General features: G+C 49.1%; 2 protein-coding genes and 1 long non-coding RNA gene across 6 annotated transcripts; 2 read left to right on the forward strand and 1 right to left on the reverse strand.

Moving 5' to 3' along the window:
• Window positions 1-1680: 1680 nt before the first annotated feature.
• On the forward strand, window positions 1681-4471 carry Apoa5 (apolipoprotein A5). Of its 3 annotated transcripts, XM_055622111.1 has the most exons (4): window positions 1681-1899; window positions 2139-2195; window positions 2287-2386; window positions 2844-4471. In XM_055622111.1, the coding sequence occupies exons 2-4, from the start codon at window positions 2156-2158 to the stop codon at window positions 3793-3795; spliced, it is 1092 nt and encodes a 363-aa protein (XP_055478086.1). In that variant the 5' UTR covers window positions 1681-1899; window positions 2139-2155; the 3' UTR covers window positions 3796-4471. The 3 variants fall into 3 exon arrangements, with proteins under 3 accessions (XP_055478086.1, XP_055478085.1, XP_055478087.1); XM_055622110.1 differs by having other exon boundaries at window positions 1681-2195; XM_055622112.1 differs by lacking the exons at window positions 1681-1899; window positions 2139-2195; window positions 2287-2386 and adding an exon at window positions 2393-2572.
• Window positions 4472-4558: 87 nt separating this feature from the next.
• On the forward strand, window positions 4559-13648 carry Zpr1 (ZPR1 zinc finger). Of its 2 annotated transcripts, XM_055622108.1 has the most exons (14): window positions 4559-6065; window positions 6177-6338; window positions 6745-6835; window positions 7156-7226; window positions 7865-7951; window positions 8970-9092; window positions 9434-9481; window positions 9652-9718; window positions 10034-10104; window positions 10850-10939; window positions 11470-11580; window positions 11680-11766; window positions 11921-11986; window positions 13119-13648. In XM_055622108.1, the coding sequence occupies exons 1-14, from the start codon at window positions 5895-5897 to the stop codon at window positions 13251-13253; spliced, it is 1380 nt and encodes a 459-aa protein (XP_055478083.1). In that variant the 5' UTR covers window positions 4559-5894; the 3' UTR covers window positions 13254-13648. The 2 variants fall into 2 exon arrangements, with proteins under 2 accessions (XP_055478083.1, XP_055478084.1); XM_055622109.1 differs by lacking the exon at window positions 6177-6338.
• Window positions 13649-14386: 738 nt separating this feature from the next.
• Window positions 14387-15581, reverse strand: LOC129687844 (uncharacterized). The gene is made up of 2 exons (XR_008721816.1): window positions 15381-15581; window positions 14387-14747 (listed from the first exon to the last, which is right to left on the reverse strand). It is a non-coding gene; the product is annotated as an uncharacterized LOC129687844 (long non-coding RNA).
• Between the last annotated feature and the right edge of the window lie 43 nt (window positions 15582-15624).

A 15624-nucleotide genomic window follows, 5' to 3' on the forward strand; every position in this document is an offset into this window, starting at 1 on the left:
AACAAAGACATCTGGGAGACTCCAGAGTGGACAGGACCAGACTGAGGTGGGCCATGTGGGAAGAGCAGGGAGGGGAAGGGAGAGGAGAGAAAGGAGAACCAGTTGTAGCAGCCAGGAGGCCCAAAGGCACAAAGAGAGCACAGGTAACCACAATGGCTGGGTTATATAGGGAAGAGTAGCCCAGGTCCCTGGGCTGGAAAAGTTTAGGGTAGGGAGCAGGGTATGCCAGCCAGGGGGGGGGCATTGTAACAGGTCTGAACTGAGGGATTCAGGGAGAGTTGGCAGCCATATCCACTTTGACAGGTTAACTAGGCACCTCAGCCATTTGTCTGGGGTTTGGAACTTAACAGATAGCAAATGGTAATTGTGTAGGTATTTTTGCTTATGTGAGAGGCTCCATTCAGATTCTAGAATGAGTTCTTGTCCCCCTCATGTTTCTGCAATTTCCCTGTCTCAGGATCCAGGCATGTGCCACCATACTGTTTAATGCAGGGCTGGTGATCAGTATCTGGGCATTGTGTATGCTAGGTAAGTACTCTGTCAACTGACTTACATCCTCTTTAATGACTCGAGGGCTGGGGCTGGGTGGTAATTTCTGCCACTTCTTTTTCTTTTTTTAAATTTGCTTTTTGAGATAGGGCCTTGTGCTGTGGCCCAGGCTGGCCTCAAACTTATAACCCTCCTGCCTCAGCCTTCCCAGTGCTGTCATTATAGGCATACATCCCCATGCCCAGCATATGGATGGCCTGAGAGGTAAGTGGCTCATGGAATGGCCAAGGTTTTGTGTGGAGAGAAAGGCTGAATTAGGTCACAGTGAAGGGTGGACGAAGAAGCGGAACTGTGGCTGCAGAAGGCTCTGAACTCAAGCAAGCAGAGAAGCAACTGTGACAGTGTTGGCAAGGGGACTAATGGAAGATTGGGAGCATTTAGGAGTAAAGATGAAGCACTCAGGTACGTATGTGCAAGCACATGGAGCAAGCTTGTCGTAAGAGAAAACTCTAGGCTTCCAGGCTTCCCCTCCTCAGAAGAGCAGGGTGGAGCCCAGCCTTCCCTGTGGGGGAAGAGGCCTGAGGGGACTAACCCCTGACACCCGGAGTTCCTGACCCACATGCAGCCTACCCACCCATCTTCAGCTGGACCTGTTTCTCCAGCTCAATTCAGGATCATTTCTCAAATGGAGAGACAGGAGGGCCTGTAACCCTGCAAATGCTGGCTCTTCGCAGTCTGTCACAGTGACCATAGTGGAGCAGGTAAGGCCAGCCCAGGTCTAGCTGATCCTGGACACAGTTCCTCTGACTGACTGGCTAGTGCAGAGCGTGCTGGGGAGTTGAGTAAGAGCAGGGCCTTCAGCAGACAAACAAGTGGTGCCTGTTGGCAAGCCAGTCAGCAAGTAAGTGGGGTGGTTGGAGGTCACAGGATTTGGGAGGTGAGCTCTGCCAACTCTTAGCAAGGGCTCAGGAGGCCACTTTTCAACCAGGGCAGCCTCCTGAGGCTGGGGAGCCTATTGACCCCCACAGCACCAGGAGAAGAGAAAAAAGGAAGGCTAGTAGCCAGCTGGGGTCATCCTTCTTTGACCCTCCACGTGGTGTTTGCTCAGAGCAACTGTTTTCAAGAGTACCAGGCTCCTGGAGTATAAAAGCCGAATGTCTGCTCTCTGTGGCCAGAACTGAGCAGGTGAGCCTTCAGGACACAGGTAGGGGGAGGGGTGGCTGCAACTGTAGGAGAGAGCTGCAGATGTGGCTAACAGGGTGCTTGCCATGTTATGTATGCCAGCTTCTTACCCAAAAACTGGGGTTGGAGGTCGGAAGACAGACAAGCAAGGGAGTTAGACTGCATGGAGGTGGATGGGTAATCTCTGTAGTGCAGCCTGAGTTCCAGGCTCTCCACTTTGTGACTGAGGTAAGGAACAATCCACTCCTCCTGTCTGAGAAAGATAGCTCTTCCCCCCCAGCTCCAGGCTCACCCCCACTCCATAAGTACCTAGTTAAGTTCTCCGGAGCCTTCAACATGATGTTACCTACACAGTGGGGAAGGGTTATCAGGATTTGGGACCGGCAGCCCCTAGAGCAGGCCTCCTAGATCCAGTCTGTTCCTTTGCCTCTCCTCCTGATCAAGCCTCTGCCCACCTCTCTTCTCAGGGTGCATCGTGGAAAGCATGGCTGCGGTCATCACTTGGGCCCTTGCCCTTCTCTCAGGTGGGTCTTCCATCCGACTCCAGCACGGGCTTGAGATGGAGGTTGGATTGAGGAGCCTGGCCCTTAATTGTTGTCTCATCTTTTTCTGTAGTGTTTGCGACCACTCAGGCACGGAAGAGTTTCTGGGACTACTTCAGCCAGAGCAGCCGGGGCAAAGGCTTGATGGGCCAGCAGCAGAAGCTGGCACGGGAGTGAGTGGCCTGGGCGAGGGTGCCTTGAGGGTGTGAGACAGCCCTGATGTGGGATAATTCTTCAGCTCTGTGGTTAACATGGAAGCTGAGGGAGCCAGTCATGCATGCACTGCCAAACACACCCCAGTCATCTTGGTCACCCTCTGCCCAAGTCTCTCCTACCCTGCTGCTCCCTTTTCCACTGAGGTATGGCACCTGAAATTAGCAGGCATGGTGTGAATCTTGGCATGTGTGTGACACCTTCTTGGATGGTGGTGTAGGGCTGAACTGCCCACACAATGCCATTTTGTACTCTGGATGTGAGGATGTGGTTGGCTGGGGTCAGGTCTAAAGACCCTGGCTCTGGCGTCACCCCTCCTGTCTAGGTTTCTGTAGAGTATTGGTGTCCCAGAGCTTCGGGGCAAGGGAGATGTTCGGGGCTAGCCGTCTAATGGCCTGGTTCTTTTTCCTTCTCCAGGAGCCTAAAGGATAGCTTTGAGCAAGACCTCTACAACACGAACAATCTCCTAGAAAAGTTGGGTCCCTTGAGCGGGTCAGGAAAGGAGCCTCCCCGCCTGGCACAGGATCCAGAAAGCATTCGGAAGCAGCTGCAGCAGGAGCTGGGGGAGGTGAGCGCCCGCCTGGAGCCCTACATGGCTGCGAAGCACCAGCTGGTAGGCTGGAACTTGGAGGGCCTGAAGCAGCAGCTGAAGCCCTACACGGCCGAGCTGATGGAGCAGGTGGGCCTGAGCGTGCAGGAGCTGCAAGAGCGGCTACGCACAGTGGGAGAAGACACCAAGGCCCAGCTGCTGGGGGGCGTGGATGAGGCGCTGAGCCTGCTGCAGGAAATGCAAAGACGGGTGCTGAACCACACAGACCGGGTCAAAGAGCTCTTCCACCCTTACGCAGAACGCTTGGTGACCGGCATTGGGCAGCACGTGCAGGAGCTGCACCGCAGTGTCGCTCCTCACGCAGCTGCCAGCCCCGCGCGACTCAGTCGCTGCGTGCAGAACCTGTCCCACAAACTCACGCGTAAGGCAAAGGACCTGCACACCAGCATCCAACGCAACCTGGACCAGCTGCGCGAGGAGCTCAGTGCCTTCATCCGCGTCAGCGCAGATGGGGCAGAGGACAGGGACTCCCCGGACCCTCAGGCTCTCTCGGAGGAGGTACGCCAAAGACTCCAGGCTTTTCGGCATGACACCTTCCTGCAGATCGCTGCATTCACTCAGGCCATTGATCAGGAGACAGAGGAAATCCAGCAACAGCTAGCACCACCCCCGCCTAGCCACAGTGCCTTTGCTCCGGAGTTGGGACACTCGGACAGTAATAAGGCCCTGAGCAGACTGCAGAGCCGGCTGGATGATCTGTGGGAAGACATCGCCTACAGCCTCCACGACCAAGGCCATAGTCATCTGAGGGAGCCCTGAGGGTCACTCAGGTTCACTCCTCAGCTCACTGTGGGAATCCCTGCCTATTGGGCAGAGAGGGTGAAGGGTCCTGCACAGTATATGTGAGGCCACCAAAGGGACTGCTGGCTCAGCCTATTCAGACTCCTCAGTTTCCCCACTCACTTGCTTTACACTCACTAGGTTTTGGGACTCCAGCTTCTGGTGCTCATCTGTTTCAACATTCCATGTGAAGGGAGTGGGGAGATAGTGGGTGGGGGTGTGGGGGAGAGGGACTGTCTGCAAGCCACCACGGTGCTGGAAGCCTGTGGTGATTCACCCTGGATTTTGGCTCCTGTTACTTCTTCCCTGCCCGATGGTCACTGTTACAGCGGATCTGCAGAGCTCACGTGCTTCCCCAGGGCTGCTGTGCGTTTTTGTTGGAAGAGAGCAGGAGGAGAATGTGATGCAGAGCGCATGGTGTGTGTGCATCCCTACCAGTCGTGCTGCTGGTGGGTCAGAGATGGAAGGGGGCAGAGCCCCTATTTCCTTAGATAACTCTGAACCCAAATAAGGAACTGAGCTGTCTACACTGTGAGGGCTTCTAAAACCCTGTAGGGAGCAAACTGTGTGTCCTCCTCATCTTCGGTCCTCACCTCCTGACTCTCGGGGTGAAACTGACTTTTGGTTGAAATGAAATAGATGCCCATAATGGAAATTTGTTGGCCTGCTGTGACTCTCATTGGGCCATGTCTGAGATCAACTGCTTTCCCACTGCCCTCCAGGACACAGCCACCATCCACTCTTACCCCTTGCTTGCTCTTTTTCATTGTTTCTTTTCCATTCATGGTCTGTCAGAGGGGTCCGCTCTAGGTGGGTTTTGCCTGGCTAGACAATTGCTGTCACACTTGGCGGGTGGGGAGGCTGGTTTGCAGACCCTAGCTCTGCACCTGTCTTGTTCCATAGTCTACTCATCATAGGACAGTGTGCATGGAATTCCTGCTGTCCACTAGTTACCTGAAATCCCCGAGGGACCCTCTCAATCCTGGTGTTCCAGACTCCTCATGCCTTCTTGATTCTCTTCTTGGGACCCATCAACTCTCTCTCTCTCTCTCTCTCTCTCTCTCTCTCTCTCTCTCTCCCTCCCCAGGTCTCACTTATGTAGCCTTTGCTGGCCCAGAACACACTATGTAGATCAGGTTAGTCTGCCTCTGCCTCCTAAGTGCTGGGATTAACAGCATAAATCACCATGCCTGGAGACCTAAAAGCTCGTAACTTTCCTCTTTTGTATACACACTCAGTATCAGAGATCACCTGGGACCAGTAAGACTGGATGAGGTGGGCAAAAAGGAAAGCAAAACCCTTCACTATATACATCTCTGCTCCACCCAGCACCTTTTCTTCCCAGCTCAGCCTGCTACAGTCTGCTCTGCGCACGATTCTTGACCCTCCCCACCACAGACCCTATATGAAGCTGAGCTCCGTGTGACCACACACTTGTCATCCCTGATATCATAGATGTAGCCATTTTCAGCCAAGGAACTATGTTGTGGTCCAAGACGTGGAGAGGAAGCGCTAGAAAGAAAACTTCAAAGAAACCGATAAAGCATGGTGTTTTGTTAGGAAATAGGGGGAGATAAAAAAGTGAATGCGGTGGGGATGACAGGCAGTAAAAATAAAGGCTGTATTTAAGGTTAGAATTAGGGGCGCTGCTGAAAGGATAGAAACGGGAAACTGGAGAGCAGAAAGGGAAGGAGGAGAGAAGCTGAGCTATCAGGAGAGGGAACGCAGGCAAAGTCTGGCTCGTCATTAAGAAAGAACAGTTTGGAGGAAACCGCCTAAGGGATTCGGAGGCAAGCCGGTCCCCTTGTCCTCGGGCATTTTACACAGACTTAGGGACCAACAGTTAGTCTCCCCGTATGGCGGAGCCACAACCAGGGAGCCAAGCACTGGCTTGGATCCTAGTTGCAGGACAGTCTTGGCTGGCTACGGAAGTGCAGGCTAGGAACCGGAAGTCAGAGACTACCCAAAAGACACACAGTCTGCGGCCTCTTTAAGAAGGGGCGGGAACAGTGGCTAAAGGAAGTGAGGCCGTGGGAGCAGCGGAAGCCGGAAGCTGCCGCCGGGCAGCGCGTGGGGTGATGTCGGCTAGCGGGGCTGTGCAGCCGGGGCCCCCGGGGGCTGCCGTCGGGCCCTCGCCCGCTGCGACTGGGTCGCCAGCTACCGGACCTTTGTTCCGGCCCCTCAGCGCCGAGGATGAGGAGCAGCAGCCCACCGAGATCGAGTCGCTGTGCATGAACTGTTACCGGAACGTGAGTCTGGGGCGGGGGAGACCATCTAGGCGGGCACCCAGAGGCAGCTCTGAAGTACAGAGTGCAGACGCGTTAAAGTCCTTCTTCCCGTCGCTGCTTCTGCTTCCTTAGGGCACGACGCGACTTCTGCTCACCAAGATCCCCTTCTTTAGAGAAATAATCGTGAGCTCCTTTTCTTGCGAGCACTGTGGCTGGAACAACACTGAGATCCAATCAGCAGGCAGGATCCAGGACCAAGGAGTGCGCTACACCTTGACTGTTAGGGGCCAAGAGGTGAGCGTATCTCAGAGAAGGTACCCCACGGTTTCAGAGAACAGTGGAGGACAGAGTCAACAGCTCAGGTCCGGGCCACCGGGCCTTCATCGGGTCTATGGTCAAGTGTTTAGTGCCTTTCTTTGTCAGTGGTATTAGTGGTGTTGGCCTCTGCCCAGCTGCTTTGAGTGTACTTTACGAATTTAGTGAGAGCGATGGCTTGAGCGAGCAGGGCTTTACGGGTAGTAGTCTCACCTGGATCGTCTGGTTCACACCGTATGTACTATGCTGAAGTATTTGGACTCTTCTGAATGGAAGGCAGGAAGAAGAAACATCTGGACTGGCATCTAAAAAGATGGTGCGGTTATTTTCCAAGGAGAAGCCATCTTGCTGCCTCTTTTGCTAGAATGTTTTCCTTTCTGTCCAGGACTTGAACAGAGAAGTGGTGAAAACAGACTCGGCCACCACAAGGATCCCGGAGCTGGATTTTGAGATTCCAGCTTTCAGCCAGAAGGGAGGTGAGTTTTAAGATCAGGTATGTGAGCTGTTCACACGTTGCTGAAATGTTAATCTATTTTCTTGCAAAGCCTGGTGCCAGGTCACACCTAGTGGCTTGTGTTTGGCCATGTAATCTTAGTGGATTCTCATTCTTTAATGTGAGTAGAAGGTTATGGTAAAAAATCGCTTGAGAGTCCCAGTGAGACAGACCGAGATGTGCTTATTTGAGAACTTTTCAGGTGAAGAAAGCAAGGCCCGCAGAATTCAGGTAAAGCGCTGAGGATCGTGCAGATGTGTGATAGCAAACTAGCATTCACTTATGTTGTGTTTCCTTCACAAGCTCTGACCACTGTTGAAGGACTGATCAGCCGCGCGATCTCTGGCCTGGAACAGGACCAACCCACACGGCGGGTGAGCAGGGATTTTTATCAAATTGTTTGTGTCAAAACGAAGTCAGATTTGCATGTGGCTGAACTGTGTCTGGCCAAATGTTGACGTTTTTGACAGAGCACATAAAGGTACTGTTTCTCCATGTTCTGTACCCAGTGTGTGCTCAGGCTTCATCTTAGACAGTCTAACCTTACCTTGGGTTATCAACAACTTCCTGGGTATTCTTTTATATCTATACTTATTACTATAGAAATAATGTAATGGTACATATACTCATCATTGCCCTAACTGGCTAGAGAGGCATAACAGAATTTTGAATTTTTAAAGGAATTTATTTTTAATTATATGTTATGTGCCTGTGTATGAGTATGTGTATGTGATGACAGATACCTTTATAGGCCAAAAGCAATGGATCCCCATGGAACTGGGATTATAGCTAAGTGGTAGAATGATTGAGAAAATAAAATGATGCTTCCTACCCAGCATCATTCATAAACTTCAGATTTGCCTGCTGTATCTCACTGTGAAGTTTAGGTCCCTGAGCTCCAACTGTATGATTGATGTTGGTGATCTGATGGAAGTGATATAGGCGTGAGAGGGTTGGAGCAGGAGGTCCGGTCAGACTACCAAATCTGGTGTTCTCATTCTGTTTGTGGTAGGCCATGGAGGGTGCCATAGCTGAAAGAATTGATGAGTTCATTGGCAAACTGAAGGACCTAAAGCAGACGGCTTCCCCTTTCACGCTGGTAGGTACTGAACGGCTGCAGCTGCTTTCAATGTAAGGAGGGAGGGGAGAGACCATTGAGATTAACTGATGCCTGGAACCCAGAACTTGGAAAGTGAAGGCAAGAAGATCAAGAGTTTGGGGTCATCCTTGACCTATATAGCAAGTTCTAAAAAGAACTTTTATTCGCCTGTTTCAGTAGTCTGGGAGGCTTACTGCCTTTTTCTAACCTAGGCCTAGTCCTTTAAACCTCCAGCCTCCATACAATGTAACCTAGGCCTAGAATGTTTTCAGCCTCTGCGACTTACTGCTTAATAAACTCACCCTTTTTTGTTCTTACTGAGTTCTGCGCTGGCTAGTTCAACTCAGTGGTTCTGGCTCAAAGTCCTCTCCCAGCTGACTTATTCAATCTGCTCTAATGTCTTTGCTCCTCATTTTCCTTCTCATTTGGTTTTCACTTGAGTTCTGTTTCAGCAATCTGCCTTTCTATTACTGTCCCAGTAAAACTACCTTCTCTTAATGCCATAAATAGCTTCCTTTTCCTCTCTCTTCTAATGAGAATTGGGCGTATTCTATCAAGTCTTTCTCTGATTTACTACTTTTTCTGCCACTCAGTTAGACATCACTTTCAAACATGAGTGCTTCCTTCTACAAACTAACTTTACCTTCCATGTTTGGGATTAAAGGCATGTACTGTTGTGCCTGGACCTAAGCTTTTCTTTACCTGAAACTTGCTCTTTAACAGGTTGGCCTTGACAGGCAAGCAGCTCTACTTGCCTCCGTCTCCTGGATTAAAGGCATGTTTGTATTCTAGCCAAACCTAGAAGGTCTTTGGATGTGATCCCTTGCCAGAGCAGCTATGTTCTGATTACAATTCTTCTACAGCAAGTTGTAGGCCAGGCTGGGCTACATTTAAACCCAGTCTCAAAATACAAAAAACTGAGTAGGATCTTTGTACTGTGGTCTAGAGATGGATGGAGATGATCATATAATCACTATATATGATTTGTTCTTTCACTCTCTCCTCACTTACCTTTTAGATCATTGACGATCCCTCGGGAAACAGCTTTGTAGAAAACCCACATGCTCCCCAGAAAGATGATGCCTTGGTGATCACACACTACAGCCGGACCCCACAGCAAGCTGAGATGCTGGGTCTCCAAGTGAGTGCACTGTAGGAGTCAGGGACACGTGCTGGGATTGTCCTGTGTTCTGGGCTGCTTGAAGTCACTAAAGATTTACTTTGCTGTTGCTGCCACCACGACCTAGTGCACCCTATTGCAGCTGCTCATCAAACTCACACTAGGGTTTTCGGTGGCATCACAGGAACCCAGTCTTGAGCCCTGTCCTTCCCTTGATTGGGGATTTGCTTTGGCTTCTCTCTCTGTTCCGTGTGTTGGCACCTTATGGAACAAAGGCATTGTCTGCCTCTCTAAGCAGGCCAGGGTATTGGGGAGGCTGAGGTCCACCTGCCAGCTTGTGGTTTGTGCCTCTGTTTTTTTAGGCAGAAGCACCAGAAGAGAAGTCGGAAGAGGAAGACCTTAGAAATGAAGTGAGTGGCGTCTGCTTTCTTTGAGGACATAGCAGGGCTGTGGCTTGAGACTGACGGCATCCAGTGTCTCACTGTCACACCTAACATGGGTGACCACCAGTGTTCCAGCTTGAATGGGTCAGTTTCAATGGGAGGGAATACTTAGTCTGTGCCCCCATATTGTGTTCCAGGTGCTCCAATTCAACACAAACTGTCCAGAGTGCAACGCCCCAGCCCAGACCAACATGAAGCTTGTCCGTATCTTTCATCAGGCAGTTGGGTTGCTCTTCAGCTGACCCAGGCATGAACATTATATTAAAGATGGGGGCCTTCCCTTCATGGAACGCCAGTGCTTTAACCTCGGTGATGAGGATGAACCTTTGATGTACTTCATACCTTGGCTTCTGTGTGTGGCCAGGTCTTCAAATGTTTATGAACACAGAATCTGGAGTTAGGTTGTCTCATGATGTGTTTACTTGCAGTCCCTTTGTGTGGGGGTTGGCTTTTCTTTTTCCTAGAGGAGGGAGGGGTCTTGTGCTCCAGGAAGCAGACTTCTTTAACTCCATCTTCCAGAAATCCCCCACTTTAAAGAGGTTATCATCATGGCTACCAACTGCGAGAATTGTGGGCATCGTACTAATGAGGTGGGTGGGCTCCATTGCTGGGGAAGAAGATGCCTGCTTTCTAGATCTACTTCAGGATGGGTGTGGCTGTAATTTGGTCCTTTGGGGGCTTAGTGTGGGGGAGGAACTGTTGAAGGAGTTGAGAATTAGCCTAGAGAGGAAAAGTTGGAAGATTGCAAGATGGATGAAAAGCCGGCTGACTACTCAGAGGGCTGGAAGTTGGGCAGATTGCAACTCTTAAGAACTTAAGAGAGCTGTCTGGAATTTGATGGCTACTGTGGAGGTTTTAAGCCCTCCTTCCCCAAGTGTATTGCCCATAAGCTGTTTAAAGTTACTTTTGGTGGGAGAAACAATAGACAGTAAACCTGGGTCTCATACATACTAAGCAAGTTCACTGTTAGTGAGCTACATCCTAGCCCTGATTGAATTCTTAGACTACAGTGAATGCATTGATGACTGAAATGCTTGTCTCTTTGAACACTCAATAGTCAGGGTTTTTTTTTTTTTTTTTGTTGTTGTTGTGTTGTTTTTTATTTTTATTTTTTAAGGTGCATTCAGGGTTTCAGGCTAATTTTGGCATGCTACCAGGGCTGGGGACAGCATTCCTATGGACTCTTGGTGTTTTTTGTTTTGGTCACTGCTGCCCTTGCTGTATTAGAAGGTTACCAGTGCAGGTTGTTAGTGGAAGCCTACATAAAGCTGAGGTCTGGCACCAAGTGAAGCTTGGGGTCTTCCCTGGTGCTGCTCCTGATCATCATCTCTACAGGTCAAGTCCGGAGGAGCGGTGGAGCCCTTGGGTACTAGGATTACCCTCCGAATCACAGATCCCTCAGACATGACCCGAGACCTTCTCAAGGTAACAGCCTGCTTAGGGGAGAGCTGTGCCCAGACAGCTGCTTCTCTCTAGAGGAAGTTAGCATTTTAGTGTTTCAGATTGCAAGGAACCCTGTAACTCCCCTGGCCTTGAGTGGCCCCGAGTAGGGTTTTTTCCCCATGGTTGGAACTATAGACTCAGAAGGTGGCTCATAATTTTTCTGAGCCATGGTGTGGCTGCTTTTTAGTTTCCATTGACTATAATGGGCTCTTCTGTGGCCCTAATGACAAGGTAGCTGATAGCTTGCAGCTGTGACTCAGTTCCAGTTTAGTATGCTATTTTCCTGTTCTGATTCCTGGCATTTAGCCAGATATTCAGAGGAAACTAGTATTCTGACTTTGTCCTCAAACTGTTCGGATTTGCTTTTTTTGTTCCAGATTTAATTCAGTTTGTCTCTCTGTATGTCTGTCCATCTGTTTGGTGTTATGGGTCAAACCTGGGGCCTCTGTAATACTAGACAAGGACTCTTGTATGAAGCTATTTGAACCTTAATTTGACCTATTATCTTATAGTCTGAGACCTGTAGTGTGGAAATCCCAGAGCTGGAGTTTGAACTGGGAATGGCTGTCCTTGGGGGCAAGTTCACCACTCTAGAAGGGCTGCTGAAAGATATCCGAGAACTGGTGAGTGCAGAGTGTGACATACAACTTCTGTTAGCAGTTGGACTGAGAAAGAGAAAGCGTAGTTTGGCCAGGTAGTAATTCAGCTGTCCTGTGCTGCAGGTAACCAAGAACCCATTCACACTGGGTGATAGCTCAAATCCTGATCAGTCAGAGAAACTGCAGGATTTTAGCCAGAAGTTGGACCAGGTAAGAGGACATGGGCCTTTTTGTAATCCTAACGTCCGTATTTAAGCTTTTGGGAACTACACCTTATAAACTGGATTGGCTCTTTTCTGGCAGTAATAGGGTCTTCCTTCCAGGATCTTTGTAAGAGTTACCTGCTGTGTCCTCTCTCTTGTAGATCATTGAGGGCAAGATGAAGGCCCACTTTATCATGAATGATCCAGCAGGAAACAGCTACTTGCAGGTATGGTAGGCCTTTCTGATTGTTCTGTGGAGATGCATTTTCTGATCTTTATAGAATTTGTATGATAGCTTGGCTTCTAAGTCTTCGACTGGGACTTTGGAAAATAAGGAGGAAAGGGAAAGGTGGGGGTAGAGGGGATTACTAGTGTGTGAAACCAAAGGTAAATAGGACAGACCTAATGCAGGTCTGCAATCTCAGGTACTTGGGAAGCCATGAGGATCGCAAGTTCAAGACCAGGCAATTTAGTGAGACTCTGTCTCAAGATTAAAGAAAAAAAAAAAGTGAATAAAAGAGCCCAGAGTAAGTGCCTACCTGGCTAGCATGTGCAAAGCCCTACGTTCAAAAGCGAATAAATAAGAGAGTAAGATCTTTTCTCCCTGTGTCTGGTGTCTTGCTCTTGTTTATCCTCAGCTTTCTGGTCTGCATCTCTGTGAAGTAAGGAGCAAGAGAGACCTGTGTAGCGGTAGGACAGGAAGGCTGAGAGGTGTTAAGCTGATTGGGAGTTGATATAACTGCAGCAGTATATTGTTTTTGATTGTGGTGTTGGGTTTGAACCCGGGGCCCCATCCTTACTTTAGCATTACTGAATACCAGTGGGTCTGGCAAACTGGCCCAAGTTATTTACATGATTAAGACCATTGCTGTACTCGCTCTCTCTTTTTCCTCCACCCTCTTTTTATTTTTTTTGAGACGAGACTTTGTTATGTAGCCTGGCTTTAAACTTTTACTCTTCCTGCCTCAGATTCCAGAGTGCTGGGATTATAAGCAATCACCAGCTTTGGCTACAGTTTTTATAAGAAGGCCCATATATAAAAATGTGTAAAACTGAGGATGCAAGTAATTGATTAAACAGTTGTATACCATGTATAGGGTCTTGGGTTTGATACTAATGTGTACACATATGCATATACACACATACACACACACACTTGCAGACTATGTAGTCATGGGCACTCTATGCATATACACACATACATACACACACACACACACACTCACAGACTATGTAGTCATGGGCACTTAGAGGGCCTACAAATCCTGTGGAATTCTTAGAAACTTGAGAGTTAGTATCACCTGTGGGAGGAGAATAGTGGGTTGCACAGGCACTGATTGTGTGCCCTTGGCCTTGCAGAATGTGTATGCCCCTGAAGATGATCCGGAGATGCAGGTAGAGCGGTACAAGCGCACCTTTGACCAAAATGAGGAGCTTGGTCTCAATGACATGAAGACAGAGGGCTATGAAGCAGGCCCAGCCCCACAGCGGTAGCAGTGGGCAGCTCACAGGCGAGCTCCAGTGCCACTCACACCGCAGGGTTATTTATTACTATTGGAAAACAATGCGCATCCAAGTCCTTGCCCATGGTGAGGAAGAAACCGCTTGAGCTAGAAATCTAAGCACGTGAGGTGAGCAGCTGGCGATGCAGCTGCAGGCCTACTGTGCTCCTTGACCTTCTTTTGGAGGTTTTAAGTCAGTGTGAGAAGAACCTCAGAAACACTGTGTGGTCTGCCGTCACCTTTTGCCTGTGAGCTCCCTGCCCTCCAGTGCTGGACCTCTGAAGTTTGAGAGAGTGAAATACCAAGTTGCAGCAGGAAAGAACATCTGAGGGGCTTAGTGAGCCTAGGTGAAGAAGCTTACATTAAAGTGATGGATTTTAAACAAAACCTGCCTCTGCGTTTGTGTCCTTACCTGAGTATCATGTTGTTAGCACCTTTGGCCTGAACTGGGCATGGGAGGTTATGCCTATAATCCCAGCACTCAGGTGACTCAGGGTAGCTTGGGCCATGTAATGAAATTCCATCTTCAAAAAAAAAAAAAAAAAAAAAAAAAATTGGTTAAAAAAAAAAAACTTTAGGTGGCTACTGTCACTGGGCAGTCAGAGGTCGCATTTCATTCATTCCAACAGACTATGCTTGTCTGCTCTGAGCCAGGCACACCTGTGTGGAATTTGTTTTCATGCAGCTTAAAGTCTAGTTGGGGAAGCATGGTGTCACATACCTTTCATTCCAGCAGAGGCAAGTGGATCTGAGTTTGAGGTTAGTCTGGTCTACAGAGCAGGTTCCAGGACAGCCAAGGCTACAAAGAGAAACCCTGTCTTGAAACAACAAAGACTAAACTGGATAATCTCTTTCACAAAACTTGGTTGGCCTCTGCTAGCAAAAATCAGAATCTGGCAGTATGAAGATGAGTGAGTTCCTGTACTTCTCCAGACTTATCATCTACAAAGAAGGCTAATACTTGGGCATGGTGGTGCACACATTTAATCCCACCACTTGGGAGGCAGGTCGATTTCTGTGAGTTTGAGGCCAGCCTGGTCCACAAAGTGAGTTCCAGGACAGCTAGGGCTACACAGAGAAACCCTGTCTCGAAAAACCCAATACCTCCCACCCCCACCGATGGCATACTTTTAAAAAACTTTTATTTACATTTCTTACATCTCTTTTTTTTCCCTACTCCAATCCCTCCCAACACCAGGTGGGAGAAAGAGAGAGTTGGTGGGAGAGGGGGCACAGTTCTCTTAGCTGCTTCCTGCTGGTTAGGGTGGAGTCCTCCAACTTCTTGTCTCAACTGTAACAGCAGCAATCAGAAGCCACAGGGGGAAAGCAGCAGGGTTCTTTCTCCGAGCTTCCCTACACTGTGGGCTCTGGCATTTATTTCCTCTCTAGGGTACTCATTGGCAGCTGGCGAAGAGTTCCTCTCAGAGCCCTCATGAGGCAAATAGTTCGCTGCTGTGGACTATCTGAATCAGTCCCACATCCACACCTGGGATTAAAACAAATATGTTTATATCCACAATACCCACTCACACCTCCCCCTCCTAAAAAAAAAAAAAAAAGACTAATGAAACTGAAGGCTAGCCCACAGTGTGCAGAGTAGCTACTTTGGAGGCTGGGGCAGAAGGGTAACAAAATCAGGGGCAGCCTGGGCAACTTAGTAAAAGATCAAAAGGGGCAGGGGATGTAGAAATGCTGTGGAGTTCTTGCCTACTACGTTTAAGGTCCTGAGCTCAGTCCCAAGTGCTGGATGAAAGAAAAAGCAGAATTGTGAGGAGTCACAAAACACTTTTAACTCTTCTTAACTTTGTTTTCTTTGCCACACTGACAACTCATCCATGTTATTTTCACTGGGAATATTTTATACCATTTTCTTGAGAAAGTCAATACAGGTTTGATGAAACTATCAAATTTTCAGTCACAGATATTGGGGATGGGTCCCGTGAATGATTCCTGGAATCCTGTTCCAGCAGTGTTCACCAAAAGGTATTTATGCCAATAAAATAACTGAAATAAACAAATAAACCGGACACTCTTAGGCATTTAGCACAGCAACCATTATGAAAATGCTGTGTGGTACGCCTATGATGGGCCCTACATTCATACAGGTGTTCTTTCTTACCCTGGCGCTGAAGCCGCCAGGGCAGGATCTTGTTAGATCGCCCTGTGTCTTCTGGGCTGGGGCATTGCCGGCTGCAGCGTGTTGCACTCATGCATCGTCACAGGAAAGCAGAACCTGCCGAGATCCAGGCACGCTGCCCTCAGCCTGCCAACGGTTTTTCAGAGCCATCACACCTATCAACCCCGCAGTTCCGTTGAGTCTCTTTAGTAAGGCTTCCGTTCTTGGCTCCGCCCCCATACGTTTC

The sequence above is a fragment of the Psammomys obesus genome, unplaced genomic scaffold (genome assembly GCF_907164565.1).
Source record: "Psammomys obesus unplaced genomic scaffold, mPsaObe1.curated_primary_1811, whole genome shotgun sequence".
NCBI classification, from domain to species: Eukaryota; Metazoa; Chordata; class Mammalia; order Rodentia; family Muridae; genus Psammomys; species Psammomys obesus.

Coding starts and splice junctions, on each gene's coding strand:
- Apoa5 (XM_055622110.1), top strand. CDS start 2,156: ATGGCTGCGGTCATCACTTGGGCCCTTGCCCTTCTCTCAG. Junction 2,196..2,286: donor GGCCCTTGCCCTTCTCTCAG/GTGGGTCTTCCA, acceptor CTTTTTCTGTAG/TGTTTGCGACCACTCAGGCA. Junction 2,387..2,843: donor CAGCAGAAGCTGGCACGGGA/GTGAGTGGCCTG, acceptor TTCCTTCTCCAG/GAGCCTAAAGGATAGCTTTG.
- Zpr1 (XM_055622108.1), top strand. CDS start 5,895: ATGTCGGCTAGCGGGGCTGTGCAGCCGGGGCCCCCGGGGGCTGCCGTC. Junction 9,093..9,433: donor CTGAGATGCTGGGTCTCCAA/GTGAGTGCACTG, acceptor CTGTTTTTTTAG/GCAGAAGCACCAGAAGAGAA. Junction 11,581..11,679: donor TGAAAGATATCCGAGAACTG/GTGAGTGCAGAG, acceptor CCTGTGCTGCAG/GTAACCAAGAACCCATTCAC.